Raw genomic sequence first — 13,869 nt, 5'->3', positions numbered from 1 at the left:
CTCCACTACTTAGTGTATCATGCTGTGGCAATGTATAAGGCAGGGGTTGTCAACCTGGTCCCTACCGCCCAGTAGTGGGCATTTCAGGATTCTAGGTGGGCGGTAGGGGGTTCTACGGCACAAGCTGAATCCTCCTTCCATTGAGCCCTGGTGGGCGGTAAGGAAATTTTACCATCAAGACAGAAGCATTAGTGGGCGGTAGGTATAAAAAGGTTGACTACCCCGGTATAAGGATTATACTATACCTTTCTTTGTTTTTCCCTTGTTTTAAATAACATGCTTTCCTTTGACAAGGGGGCAGAAAGTAAATTTCTGACAGATGTGCTTACCACTGTCCTCTGTTTGTTGGGAAGGAAGACTCTAACAGTAGGCTTCTGTGGAGATTTAGGGTTATTCCGTGACAAATCTGTAGGGTTCTGATAAACTGAGAGGGAAGAAGGTGCTACAGAGAGACTAGAAGATGACGATGATGTGACGGTATCTGTTGAAGCTGAACTGGAGACAGAGAAATCAGTTCCATTGCCCATGGATTCCAGTAACTGCTGCTCCCTCTGTTGCAGTGCATCTAACTTGCTGGTGTACTCTTCATAGGCCTTTAGAAGGAAAAAGTTAATTTAAAACAGTGATAACCTGGATGTATACTTTTGAGATATTTATAGCCTCTTAAGCACTGTGAATACGATCACTGGGACAGTACCCAACCCAACCTTCCAAAGAACGCATTCAGGGATGATTTATGACCAGTGCTTTTTTTCAGGGGTGCTCAAAGGTATGCAGTACCGGCATCTCATTTTTGTTGCTGTTAAAAAGTGTGGCACTTACTGTAACAACTTCATGGTGAGTGCCAGCACTTATTTTTCTAGAAAAAAAAGCACAGTTTCTAACAAAGAAGGAAATGATGGAACCAATATTATTCATTCAACAACTGTTTTAGTACTAAGCCTCTGCCCCCACACTGTCCATACATGTGTCACGATAACCTTCAAGGGAAATTCCATGAAGGATCATGAATAAACAGCTCTACTTCTTCTTTGCAGCAGAACTACATGTTTACAAGGCATCGTAATATAACTCAAGGCTGGTGAGAGATTTGCAATGAGGAATTAATAGGAGGTCGGGGGAAGAGTTCAGAAATTTAGAGACTGAGAGAAGTGACAGGAATATGAATATCTAAGAGAGTGATGTCCAAATAGATTTACGGCAGAATTTGACTTTGAAAATATGTTTTAAATGTGGTATTTTAATTCTAATACAGGATTCTCTCCCCATTCTTCTTTTCATGAAAATGTTGTCATCCTGCACCCAAGTATGCACGCTCAGGTTTCTCTGAAATAACAAGTGTGCAGGAATGCATAAGTGAGCACAGAACCGGTGCAGTAATTAAGAAAGACAATTACATCAGAAGCAGAGTAGCAAGCTATTATGGTCATTTTGTCAATATTCCTTTCCCTTTTCCCCATATGTTCTTCTTTTTGGCTTGATATGTATTTTGCAAAATGTTTGTGCAATGTTTTAACCCAGTTTCAAGACCAAGTTTAGATACTTTCTACAACACTTCAAATCTAAAATCAGAGGGGCCATTTCTATGGGTTGGTATGTTTACCGCAACCAGCCAGAGTCTGTCTGTACAGGTCATTCTAGCTTATCCCTATGGAGTGAAGGGCCTTAAAACCTGGACTGTTACATCAATGGCCAGAGACCAGAAGAAACTGTCAGAAACACTAAAGGGATATTCAGAATTGTAGGTGTAGTATCTTCTGTTTCCTGGCTGTTGACCACTATCACAAACCTACTGGCTTATGCAAAATACAGGGAGACAGGCTTAGGGAGTTATTGTAATCTTATACTGATTTTGTTGAAGAAGAAATTGCTTTATGCTAAAGCAGGACATCAGACAACTCGAGAAAATAAAAACAGTATCTCGGACGTAATTGTGAAAAAAGACTTGTGCATGCCTAAAATGGCTAACCTAAGGGTTGTTTCTAGTTTTCTAATAGGTGGAAAGAAAAGATATGTTTCTGAGTATTGCTTGTGCAGACAGGACAACACATGGGGTTGTATTGCATATAACAAAGGTCTGCCGAATAACCTCCACTCACAAAACAGAGGGTAGGATCCAATTAAGTACTTCTCTTAGCACAAGAACTTCCACTTGCATAATGGAACTTTCCCTGCCTCTCCTCTCCACACCCCTGCCCCACACTGCCTCTGGGTGGCTGCAGGTAAAACCCAGAACAGATGATTGGTGGGAGGGGTGGAAATGAAGTTCCATTGTGCAGCCAAAATTCCTTGCACTAGTAGAACTACTTCCTTGGGTAACACTCAGAACCACCCCTCCCCAAGTCCACTTTAGAGGGTTGAGCAAACCCCCCAGAGCATATCTGACTCTTTGGGCAGCCTGTGTGACAGTCCAGGAAAGTTCTCATTGGAGCATATTATTGAATAACAACCCCCCCCAAACAAACATTACAACGGTTCAAGTCAGACGCTCCTCGCAACCATTGTTTGAAAGACCATAAATAAACCACCCACTCACATGCACCATGCTTCCCTCTCACAGCTTCTCTCTCCTTAAGCTGTTCAACACTAACCAGAGTTTGCAGAAATGTTTAACTCAATAAACTTGTCCTCAAAACCAGAAACAGAAACCATGGTCTGCTGATTCAAATGTCAGAACAAACTATGGCTGATGCTAAAGAGGACATGCAGAAGAGAAAAACCTCATGTGAAAGGGGAGGGCGGAACATGCAGCACATTTCCAATCCTTTTAGCCACTGATTTAGTGGACACACTCTCTCTCTCTCTCTCTATATATATATATATGTGTGTGTGTGTGTGTGTGTGTGTGAGAGAGAGAGAGAGAGAGAGAGAGAGAGAGAGAGAGAGATTCCATTTCTTCTTTGCTGGAAACATGCTCCCACTGGAGTTTTTTCTTTCTTTAAAGACTGAAGAAAATCAAACACTATTTGAGATTATGTTATCAATCCTAACCCTGCACAACCATCCAGAAAGTGCTGCAGAGTTGTCCGCTTCTGAGACATAATATAAAATAGCCTTTTGAATGTTTAAATAGATTATGTGTACTACTTCACCCTTGTCAGCTTTCATTGTCACTTGCTTAAAGGAGATAATCAGATTTGTTAAGCATGACCTCTCCTTTACAGAGCTAGGCAAAGTCCTTTTAAGCAGGCAGTACCTGTACAACGGTGCTCTTCAGCTACAATGCGGACTGTGTGACAATGGATTTAAATCCCACCGCCCAAGATGTTCTTATAACAAGGTGTGTCGATTTTTCACAGAGCAGGTGATGATATTTGTGTGTGTGTGTGTGTGTGTGTGTGTGTGTGTGTGTGTATAAATGTTAAGCAAAGCTACATTAAGAAATACTTTAAACAACTAAAAACATTTCCTAGTCTCTTAACCAACAGATACATTATTTTATAACCAGATATGGAACACCTGCAACTCAGCACTTACCTCCAGGTATATAGAAGGTGGATTATGCTCTCCTCCAAACTTGTCCAGCAGGGCTTCTATGTGTTCTTGTGTTAATTTAATCATTTGTTTTATATTCCACACCTAAAAATAAACAGGCATATGTTTCAAAAAAAAGCCTGAACAAGCACGCTGGAAAGTTTTAAGCCCATAGTTGATACACCTCAGAGAAATATTGAAGGACAGTTTACCTTTGATACAGTTAGCACTCCTCTCTGCTGGCAAAGGTGCAGGTCTACCTGTCCCTAATGGTACAACATGACACATGCAACACTCAATTCACATCATCGACCCTGCCTTCCGCTGGCTAGCAGAAATGAATCCAGCAAAGAACTACAGGCTGTGGAGTGCGGGCCTGTGCACACCCACCACAAAGAACACAAAATGAATGTGTGACAGGTGGCCCATGTGCAAACCTGTCAAAATAACACACAAGCCTGTGAACACATCCCAGAGATTCCCAGTAAGATATCATTAAAAGTTTACACTACTCCGGTACTAAACATGAAACTATTTATAGAAGACACACAAGGGTAACAGTAACAGTTAGCCAAAAGTCAACACCTAAGAATTTAAATACTTCCTCCTGTAAAAAAAAAAAAAAAGCTACAGTACATTTATCACCTCCAGACTTAGCCATCTGTCTGTGGAAAACAGTGCTAGTCAGCTTCACCCAGGAACCAACATGACTGCTTGAAAAGATTTCCCCCTCTTCAACCGTAACCAAAATCTAAGCGTTATTACACTGTGAAATTCTACATTGAGTTTATATTGCAGAACTAAATTATGAAGGCTTGGGTTCGAGAGCCAGTGTGGTGTAGTGGTTAAGAGCGGTAGTCTCCTAATCTGGGGAACCGGGTTCGCGTCTCCGCTCCTCCACATGCAGCTGCTGGGTGACCTTGGGCCAGTCACACTTCTCTGAAGTCTCTCAGCCCCACTCACCTCACAGAGTGTTTGTTGTGAGGGAGGAAGAGAAAGGAGATTGTGAGCCGCTTTGAGACTCCTTAAAGGGAGTGAAAGGCGGGATATCAAATCCAAACTCTTCTTCTTCTTCTTCTTCTTCTTGAGACAGAGCATTGGGGAGACCCCTAAGTACTCTTCCCTCACAAATAATGCAGTATGAATTCAATTCTATAAAGCTGCTTTCTCCATGCAAGTTACAAGGATCTAGATATTTAGACTGCAAACTCCATGAATTCATTGTTGAACTTCATAGTGAAATGTTGGCAAAGACCTAAGGAAGGCTGTTATGTAATATTGTGAACGAGTCCATTTTTAAGGCAAGGCTCAATGGGCACAAATCATACTTAGAGAAGCAAGAATGCTATGAAACCAGTGGGTGATCATTTAAATCTTCAGGAACACGTTAGAGTTGCAGACCTAAGAGTTACCATTCTTAGGATGCATGGAATGTGAAACAGTGGAACAGGAGTTTATAAAGAAATTTGGCCGTACAGCATTAACAAATGGCTTAACAAAGAATATGATTTATTTTTCCACTATAAAAATTCCACATAACTTAACACTATTACCTGTCACTCTAAGAACCTTATAATGTTTACTCTTAGGTCAGCTTTTAACTGACTTTTCCATGTTACTTTCAGTTCCAACTCATTATCTGTCACCTTCAAAGGTTTAAGCCATTTTATAAAAGCTTTTGAAAAGTTAGTCTCAAATGCACCCTTCTTTGTATTATAACATGTGAGAAGATTACACCTACAGGCCTACATGCCAGGTGCTAACCTCAAGTGTTACTACTTATGGGGTAAGTGTGTGAAAAGGTAATCAATACTAATATAGAACAAAGCTTTGATTAATAAAGCTACTTCCCGTGTTTCTAAAATCAGGTGTTGACAAATGGGAGCCAAAGCAGGACCACTGAGACACAAAAGGAAGGCATAAGCACACCCTGGTTTGGAGAAGTAGAAAAACTCTTAAAACCAAAACCAAGAGGGTGAGCTCAATGAGGACTGAGCAAGCTCAGCAGCCATGAAATGGCAAGTACCAGCTGCAAAATGAAGTGGAAAACTAAGAGAGGGAAGGTAGATATCGGAGGATATGACTAGCAGAGGATACAACATACCGTATTTTTCGCCCCATAAGACGCACCTAGTTTTTTGGGGGGGAAATAAAGGAAAAAAATTTTTATTTCCCCCCCAGGTGCGCTGCGCTAATCCCGAAGCTTGGGGCGTGCTGAGGTCAGCGCGCCCCAAGCTTCTGGGTGCCGGCAAGCAGTCCACTAGCCCTGGGAGAGCCGCGGGGCTCTCCCAGGGCTAGCGGACCGCTGCGCTAATACAGAAGCTTGGGGCGTGCTGAGGTCAGCGCGCCCCAAGCTTCTGGGTGCCGGCAAGCAGTCCGCTAGCCCTGGGAGAGCCGCGGGGCTCTCCCAGGGCTAGCGGACCGCTGCGCTAATACAGAAGCTTGGGGCGTGCTGAGGTCAGCGCGCCCCAAGCTTCTGGGTGCGTGCAAGCAGTCCGCTAGCCCTGGGAGAGCCGCGGGGCTCTCCCAGGGCTAGCGGACCGCTGCGCTAATACAGAAGCTTGGGGCGTGCTGAGGTCAGCGCGCCCCAAGCTTCTGGGTGCCGGCAAGCAGTCCGCTAGCCCTGGGAGAGCCGCGGGGCTCTCCCAGGGCTAGCGGATTGCTGCGCTACACCAGAAGCTTGGGGCGTGCGGAGCTCAGCGCGCCCCAAGCTTCTGGGTGCGCGCAAGCAGTCCGCTAGCCGTGGGAGATCCGCGCGGCTCTCCCATGGCTAGCGGAGCGCTGCACTAATCCCGAAGCTTGGGGCGTGCGGAGCTCAGCGCGCCCCAAGCTTCTGGGTGCAGGCAAGCTCTCCGCTAGCCCTGGGAGAGCTGGGTCTCCCACAGCTAGCGGATAGCTTCCTGAAGCCTGGAGAGCGAGAGGGGTCGGTGCGCACCGACCCCCCTCGCTCTCCAGGCTTCAGCGAAAGCCTGCATTCGCCCCATAAGACGCACCTACATTTCCCCTTCATTTTTGGAGGGGAAAAAGTGCGTCTTATAGGGCGAAAAATACGGTATACAGCAGTACTTCTGTTAAAAGACAGTGATATGTTTAAAAGTTTTGTTGCAAATCCAACTTGTACCATTTAAAAAGCTTGTGTCTTTAAACTCCTCATTCTAAAAAACAAGAAAACTGGTCTTACAATGGTTGATGAAGATGCTCAAACTCACTAGCGACAAAGGGAGAGAGGACAGCCAGTAAGACTGAGCCTCTGCACATTCTTATTCTTTACACCTTTACACCTGGCATGAAGAGGGTTTCCTGGACTGCCCACAGCAATGATGACAGGACACCAATGCCTTAGCTCTCTACGGCTTTGTGGGTAGAATATGCAAGTGCTGACATAGCACATGCACACCCCACAACAGAATGCAGAACACCACTATGCGTATAAACTCAGAAGTAAGTCCCACTGAAACTCATGTATTTTGCATCCGCTGAAGTTTTCACATTCCAAAAGCTGTCCCTTGTAGAGTGTGTTATAGTAACTCAACATGACATAAACGTCTGAGAATCTCACAAGCCTGCTGCCTTTTCTGGGAAGGGGCAAAGTTGGCACATCAGCATACACTCCAGGGCATACATCCATGCCCCTAGGTATCCAGGAGCAGCAGATTTTTCACGTGAGCACAAGTCCTTCTCAATATAAGCTAGAACCTTTCCACTGGATCAGCACTTTTGCAGCACTAGAATACTTTTGTCATGTCTGGATTAAGTCCCAATTCCATTACAAACAACTACATCACAGACAACTACAAAAAATTATTTTCTGTGGACCAACTATGCTTCCTTCAAACAAAGGGGTCAGAAATTCTGAATGCAAGTATTTCAATTACAGCAACTAGAAAAACACAATATAAACATCTACAATAAAAACATAATCACCACTTACAGCATTTTCTTATAGAATTATAAGAAAGTAATCACTTTTAAGAGATCAATTAAAATCAGTGGCCACCATTCTTAGGAAGCATTCACGGAGCAGATTCACAAGTGAATACTATCAGTTGCGTACCTCTAATCCTCCCTTCCAAAATTGGGTCAATTTAAAAGTGACCAAAAGTGTTAGTATTCATATACGTTCTGTTCTCTGTATTAAAATGTAGAGCCAGTGAGTGATACAGCTCATCTATTTTTTTATTACGGGGAACTAGGTTATATTTCTAACTGACAAGATTGATTTTAAACCTGAACAAAATTTAATTGTTCAGAGTCTGCAAACTGAGACTCTTTTTTTATTAAGCACTGTCCAACTCTTTCACTAGTAAAGAAGACTTTCCCTGTCTACTATCGCTGCATAAACATGTACATCATAACAGTACATCTTTTTTCTAATTATTATTTACTAAACCTCTGCAATTAATTGGGAAAATATGCAGGGACCTTCCCAGCCCCCCAGCCACGTTGATTATAGTAACCTTGCATTTCTTTCCAAAAAATCCTACATTACCTTTTCAAGCTGAGTTGGCAAACTATGTCATTTTCAAGTTACAACTTTGCTAGAGTGCCTGAACATTCTTCAGGTTGCTTGCGGGCAGTTTATCAATCTTCAATACTTGCCTGTTTGCACCCATTGATCCATTTCCAGTTGCACTCTCTTTTAGGCATCGAAAGTAACCACAACACCCTGAACAATTTATAACCCACTAAATTGAATGAAGTCTACCAGTTCTGTATAGCAGCTTAGTGGGGGCAGATGCCTTAATAAGCAAAGCCTGGCTTTGCTGACAATTTGGGGGTACAGAAAAAGGGGAATATGGCAACCACTCGACAGGCTGGATTACGTGACTGAAGACTGCAGTCTGGTGGATCATTAGCCATGTGAGTCTGTCACAGATTTTTTTTTAAACCTTTATAGACCACAACCAAAGTGCCAGATTAAAACTACATGTCATGCTATCCAGCGAAGACGCCCTATTGATTAAGCACGCCAAATTCCAGACACGTAACATAAGCCTAAGCTTTCATCGAGAGAACAAAATCGGCTGGAATCATATGCATTATCAAAATCAACAACTGCATCCTTACCCGCTGTCCAAACAATCCATCTCCAGCATCAAAACAAAAGCTTAGCTGAACTTTCTTGAAAGGCAAAGTAAGGAGACAGAAAATTCACAGCATTTCCGTTTAATTATCCTTAACTCAGAGTTTCAAAAGAACTGCAACTAGACTGCAATAAGCATATTTTCCTGATGATCTGCTGAACAGCAAAGTGTGCAAGACTAAGGAAGATAGCCACAAAAGATAAGTGCATTGATTGCTATCAATCTATCAGTCTCACCTTTTTCTTTCTAAATATATTTATTTACTGACATAATATCCTTGATTACAATAGTAATTATTGTTACTTAATGTTTACTTATAATCTTATAAAAACCTCCAAAGAAGGGGAGTACACAACATCCCAAGGCAGTCTGTTCCACTGTCAAACAGCTCTTACTGTCAGAAGGTTCTTCCTGACTAAATGGAACGGTCTCCCTCAAGAGTTTGTGAGCTTTGCTTCATTGTTTTTAAGCAGAGGTTAGATGGCCATCTGTCTTGGATGGTTTAGTTGAGATTCCTGCATTGCACGAGTTGGACTAAGGTAAAAAAAAAAGAGAGTAAAGGACCCCTGGACATTTAAGTGCAGTCAAAGGCGACTATGGGGTGCGGAGCTCATCTCACTTCAGGCTGAGGGAGCCAGAATTTGTCCACAGATAGCTTTCCGGGTCATGTGGCCAGCATGACTGAACCGCTTCTGGCGCAATGGAACACTGTGACTGAATCCAGAGTGCATGGAAACGCCATTTAGCTTCCCACCGCAGCAGTACCTATTTATCTATTTGCACTGGTATGCTTTTGAACTGCTAGGTTGGCAGAAGCTGGGACAGAACAACAGGAGTTCATCCCGTCGACTGGATTCGAACTGCTGACCTTCCAATCAGCAAGCCCAAGAGGCTCAGTGGTTTATAGACCACAGACTAGATGACCATTGGGGGTCCCTTCCAACTCTACAATTCTATGATTCTTTGAATCTGATGTATTCTTGTAAATTGTGCAATTATTGTTCAGTTGTCTGTTTCTACTTATAGAATGTAACATAGAAGGACCTCACTCATTAAGAGATATCTTGAAGTGAACAACCAGAGTCAAGGAAATGTAAACAAATTGAGTTGCCATCCCTGCCAAAGATGCTCATAGTTTACCCTTCAGACAAAAAATGTGCTCTGTCCACTGTGGCTCCCCTTGCCTGTCTCATGACAAAACACAAAAGGGAAATTATAAAGTGTGAAGAGTGTGAAGACACGATTATTATCTCAAAAGACTAAAATTGAGTCATCTGGTGAAAATTATTAGTGGCAGGATCAGGTCAATGAGGAGTATAAATCCACACAACATAATTAAAGAACTCATGCAAGATGCGGTATTGACAACTAGTTTAGACAACTTTAAAAAGGATTAGATAAATTGGAAGATGCCAGGTGAAATTGGAAGATGCCAGGTGAAATTACATCAGAATGTATATCACCAATAATGGGGGTGGGGGTGGAACAATAATATTCAGAGGTAGAATACCTCAGATTGCTTTCAACATCTGGCAAACAAGGTCCTGTTTAAGAGATTCTCAAGCCATTGGTCATTGTCAGAGACAGAATAGCACTGGGCTATAAGGCCCTTTGATCTGACCTAGCCATATATATTCATATGCAAAGGCCCTATTTCTTAAACAGCAACAGAGCACCTATTCATCAGTATGCAAACTGCTATGGCCAAGTATTTACTTGCATTCATGCATACAGTCTATTAGAGCGCTTACTTCAGAGGAGCTGTTTGTTTTCCGTGTGCGATATAAGGCATTTCCTTATACCAAGTCAGACCACTGGTCCATGTAGTGTACTACTCTTAACAATGAATGACAGATGCTCATCAGTGTTCCAGAAAGAAGTCTTTCTCTGTCCTACCTGGAGATGCCAGCAACTGAAGCTGGGATTGTTTGACGGCAAAGCATGTGCTTTACCACTGGGCTACAACCCTTCCTTTTGAAAGCTTCAGATTTCTTTCCAAAGCCTAGTAAGCTAATAGTAATGCTTAGCATTTAGATAGTATTTTAGAGTGTTTAAGGGATTTCACAGACATTATCTTGTTGGAATCCTTACAACAATGATGCTGTAAGTTAGGTCAGTATTACTATTACTATTACCATTACCATGTTACAGTTTGGGGATTTGCGTGTGAAGGGAGGCCATGATATAAGGTAGCTATGACAGAGGAGAAATACATGGTGGGTCATCCTGATTAACAGCTCAGCCTCTTACAGCACAATCCTAACCATAGATATTCAGAGCTAAGTCCTGTTGAATTCAGTGGGGCTTACTCTCAGGTTAGCAAAGGCAGAAGTACAATCTTGGTCACTACACTACATCAGCTCTTTCTATTTACTACATTTGCAAGCAGATCTAGTGGGTTGCCCCAATGAAGAGAAATTTGTATCTTCCTCAGAAATTCATTGCAGTTACAGAAAGAAAAAGAGAATAATACATGGTGTGTGTTGCCCATCTGTACTATCTACAGTTTATTGATATGGTGGCCAACAGGAGACACCTATGGCTGCAATCATAAACCACCTTACCAGAGGTTGGCCCACTGAACACTACAAGTCCGACAGGAGATGTCTTCTCTAAATGCCAGGTGTACAACAAATAATTATGTAAAGTATGTAAGAGAAAGCTGCAAAACCTAACAAACTGTGCCAAGTTTAAGAATATATCATCTTGCCCTACAGAACCATACCATCAGCCTGGTGTTTGTTTGTTGTGTTGGGAGGACATGAGCTTGAAACTCCAATAACTGTGGAGAAATCACACATACAGACTTGAACTTAATCCTTATGTCTTGCCAACCATAGCTGACAATGCAACACAGAATCTACACTGGTCCTCCCCAAATGGCTTCCAATCTGTAACACAACACAAAAGTGACCGATAAGCATTGAACGTGGGATTCACGCAAAAGAGATACGCAGAAAGCAAGCACTACCTAGCAAACTGAATAAGCCATGTATGAATGTATCTTCTAATCATGTGTACTCCTAATACATCCCTCCCCCCCCCAAAAAAAATTCAGCTATTTTAGGAGTAATTACTTATAGAAGCCATGAACCATGTCTTACTTACTTACACTTGGTTTTTTTAATAAAGCAGCATCACTGATTTGTGCATTTTTCTATACTGGAGTCTGAGTACTGAAAATTATCTGTCACTGCCACTACCTCCCCCAAAAAGGATGCAAATGCCAAGAGCCTAGCAAAACCCACAGCCCTACCCCATCCGTGCCAAAGTGCTGTTCACAGAGCACATGTGACCGTGTTTGTTTTTAATAATATTGATGCAATCTGCTGGGAGCTTTTAATACTGCTTGGCTTAAAGGGTGGCAACCCAACCCTCATAACTCAGCTCTACAAAATTGGCCCTCTCGAAGCACAGGCACCCAACCCCCCCCCTCCTCTCCGATACAGACAGCGAGATAAAAACAAACAAAAGGTGCCCCGTTTTCTCCCGCACTCGCGGAATCAACTCCCTTGGCCTTCCGCGGCCACGCAACTGGGGCCCGAGGGAGTCCCTACTGCACTTGTGGGGAGAAGGGGGGTGGGGAGCTGACGAAGTGTTGCTCCAGTTCCATTAACCCTTGGCAGGTAACTGCTGTTGACGACCGTGCAGATCGGGAGAACCAGAGACGAGGAGGGAGAGAAAGAAGCGGAGGAGAAATCCCAGGCACTGCCTCCCCTGTGCAAACCGAGGGAGCGAGCAGACAAGGCCTCAGAGGCACGCCAAGGGAATTTGGGACGGGATAGGGGCCCGAGGGGGACGGGGAGAGCCGCCCTGCTAGGAGTCCCGCCGTCGACCTCAACACCCCCCATCCCTCCTGGGGCTGCCAACCTCACCGCCGGCGCTGCAGCTGGAGAGGCGAAGGGGGCCGGGTTCTCCTCCGCGATGGGGGGAAACTTCACCTGCTGCCAGAGGAGGAGGAGGCCGGGGCGGCTTTTGCTGGCCACCCGCGAACCTCAACCCGCCGCCCGGCCTCGCGGTTTCCCTTTGGCCCCGTCGCCTTGGCACGGGGGGAGGTGGCCCGGGGGCCCTGACCCACCTGTCTCCCAGCCACCCGACCTGCCTCCCGCTGCCGGGCCTAAGTCTCCAGCAGGAGCCCCTCGCCGGACCCCCCGCAGGGAAGCGGGAGGAGGGCGAGGAGGGAAAGGGGGCGCCGTAGGATGCCAGGCCGGCCTCATACCGCCCTCCCCACACGGCCGGGCCTCACCTCCTCCGGGATGGCGGGGTCTCCCCCTGCGCTGCCGCTGCCCCCCGCGTAACAGGCCCCGGGCGGCGGCGGCTCGGGCTCCATGTCCCCGTTGAAGAGCGAGGCCCCCTCGGCGCTGCTGCTGCTGCTCAGCGCCGCCATCTTGGATCGAAGTGCTGAGGAGGGGGAGGGGGGCAGGAGGGGGGAGGAGGACAAGGAGGGGGGCGGAGGGGAGGGGGAGCCGTGTCGCCCCTGACGACCCGGCCGCCCCCAACCGCGACCCGTAGCGGAAGAAGGGGGGTGGGACTAGAGGGGGGAGAAAAAGGAGCGGGGGGTGGGTGGGTCAGTGGGCAGCAAGAGCAGCAAAATTCCCCGAGAGAGTCTTCCAGGCGGCCAGCGGCGGCCGTACGTCACACCTCGGGCGTGACGTCACCCAGAATCGCCGCGCCGCCACTGCGCATGCCCGGGAGGACGTCACCGGGAAATACCTTGACGTCACGGCGCGACACCCCCCTCCTCCTCCAGCGTCACCTAGGGAACCCGGAGGGCGCGGAACTGCTTCGCCACGCCTCCTCTCAGACCTCCCTCCCACTGCCTCGCCACCTCGGTTGTTATTATTATAAACTGCACTCTTGTTTTCCTTGCACGGTCTTTTTTTTTCTACCGTCAGGTACGCATTTGTGCATTTAAACGCAAGCTATATTAGTACTGTATCGCCTTGCAGTGCTGCTGCCCAATATGAATAGTATTAATCTCAATAAATATTAGCATTAGTATCAGTGGTTGTTAAAAATAATAAACAAAAAAGACTACCCAAAGAATATAAATGGTTTGGGAACCATATACTCAAATCTGGTTTTTGCTGTGGTACCCTGGAATCATAATTATTTCCCCGTGTGGAACGTCTCCAATGCACCTGTGAGAGAGATCGAATTCACCAATTTTACAGAACATCTTCCACGCTAACAGACAGATCTCTAGTCTAGTGCACACATATGCATGTGTAAGAGATATGTGAAAAAACCCCAGTAAACTACGCATATATGAAACTAAATATTTTGCTTTGCTGAGTAAGTTGGTTGCTAT

General features: G+C 45.0%; 1 protein-coding gene across 2 annotated transcripts in view; it reads right to left on the bottom strand.

Annotated features, from left to right (window-relative positions):
- The window catches only part of BRAF (B-Raf proto-oncogene, serine/threonine kinase), a 57,440-nt gene extending 44,464 nt beyond the window's left edge, over positions 1–12,976 (bottom strand). For both annotated transcript variants that reach the window (XM_081212041.1, XM_081212042.1), the window contains exons 1-3: positions 12,805–12,976; positions 3,478–3,579; positions 330–593 (exon numbers count right to left, since the gene is read on the bottom strand). In XM_081212041.1, the coding sequence (XP_081068167.1) occupies positions 330–593; positions 3,478–3,579; positions 12,805–12,945 (507 nt within the window). In that variant the 5' untranslated portion in view covers positions 12,946–12,976. The remainder of the gene's footprint in view (positions 1–329; positions 594–3,477; positions 3,580–12,804) is intronic.
- Positions 12,977–13,869: the final 893 nt, after the last annotated feature.

Source organism: Podarcis bocagei, assembly GCF_964188305.1.
Source record: "Podarcis bocagei genome assembly, chromosome: 10".
Classification (NCBI taxonomy): domain Eukaryota; kingdom Metazoa; phylum Chordata; class Lepidosauria; order Squamata; family Lacertidae; genus Podarcis; species Podarcis bocagei.
The sequence above is the reverse complement of the archived record's forward strand: the minus strand, read 5'-3'. Positions and strand labels throughout refer to the sequence as shown.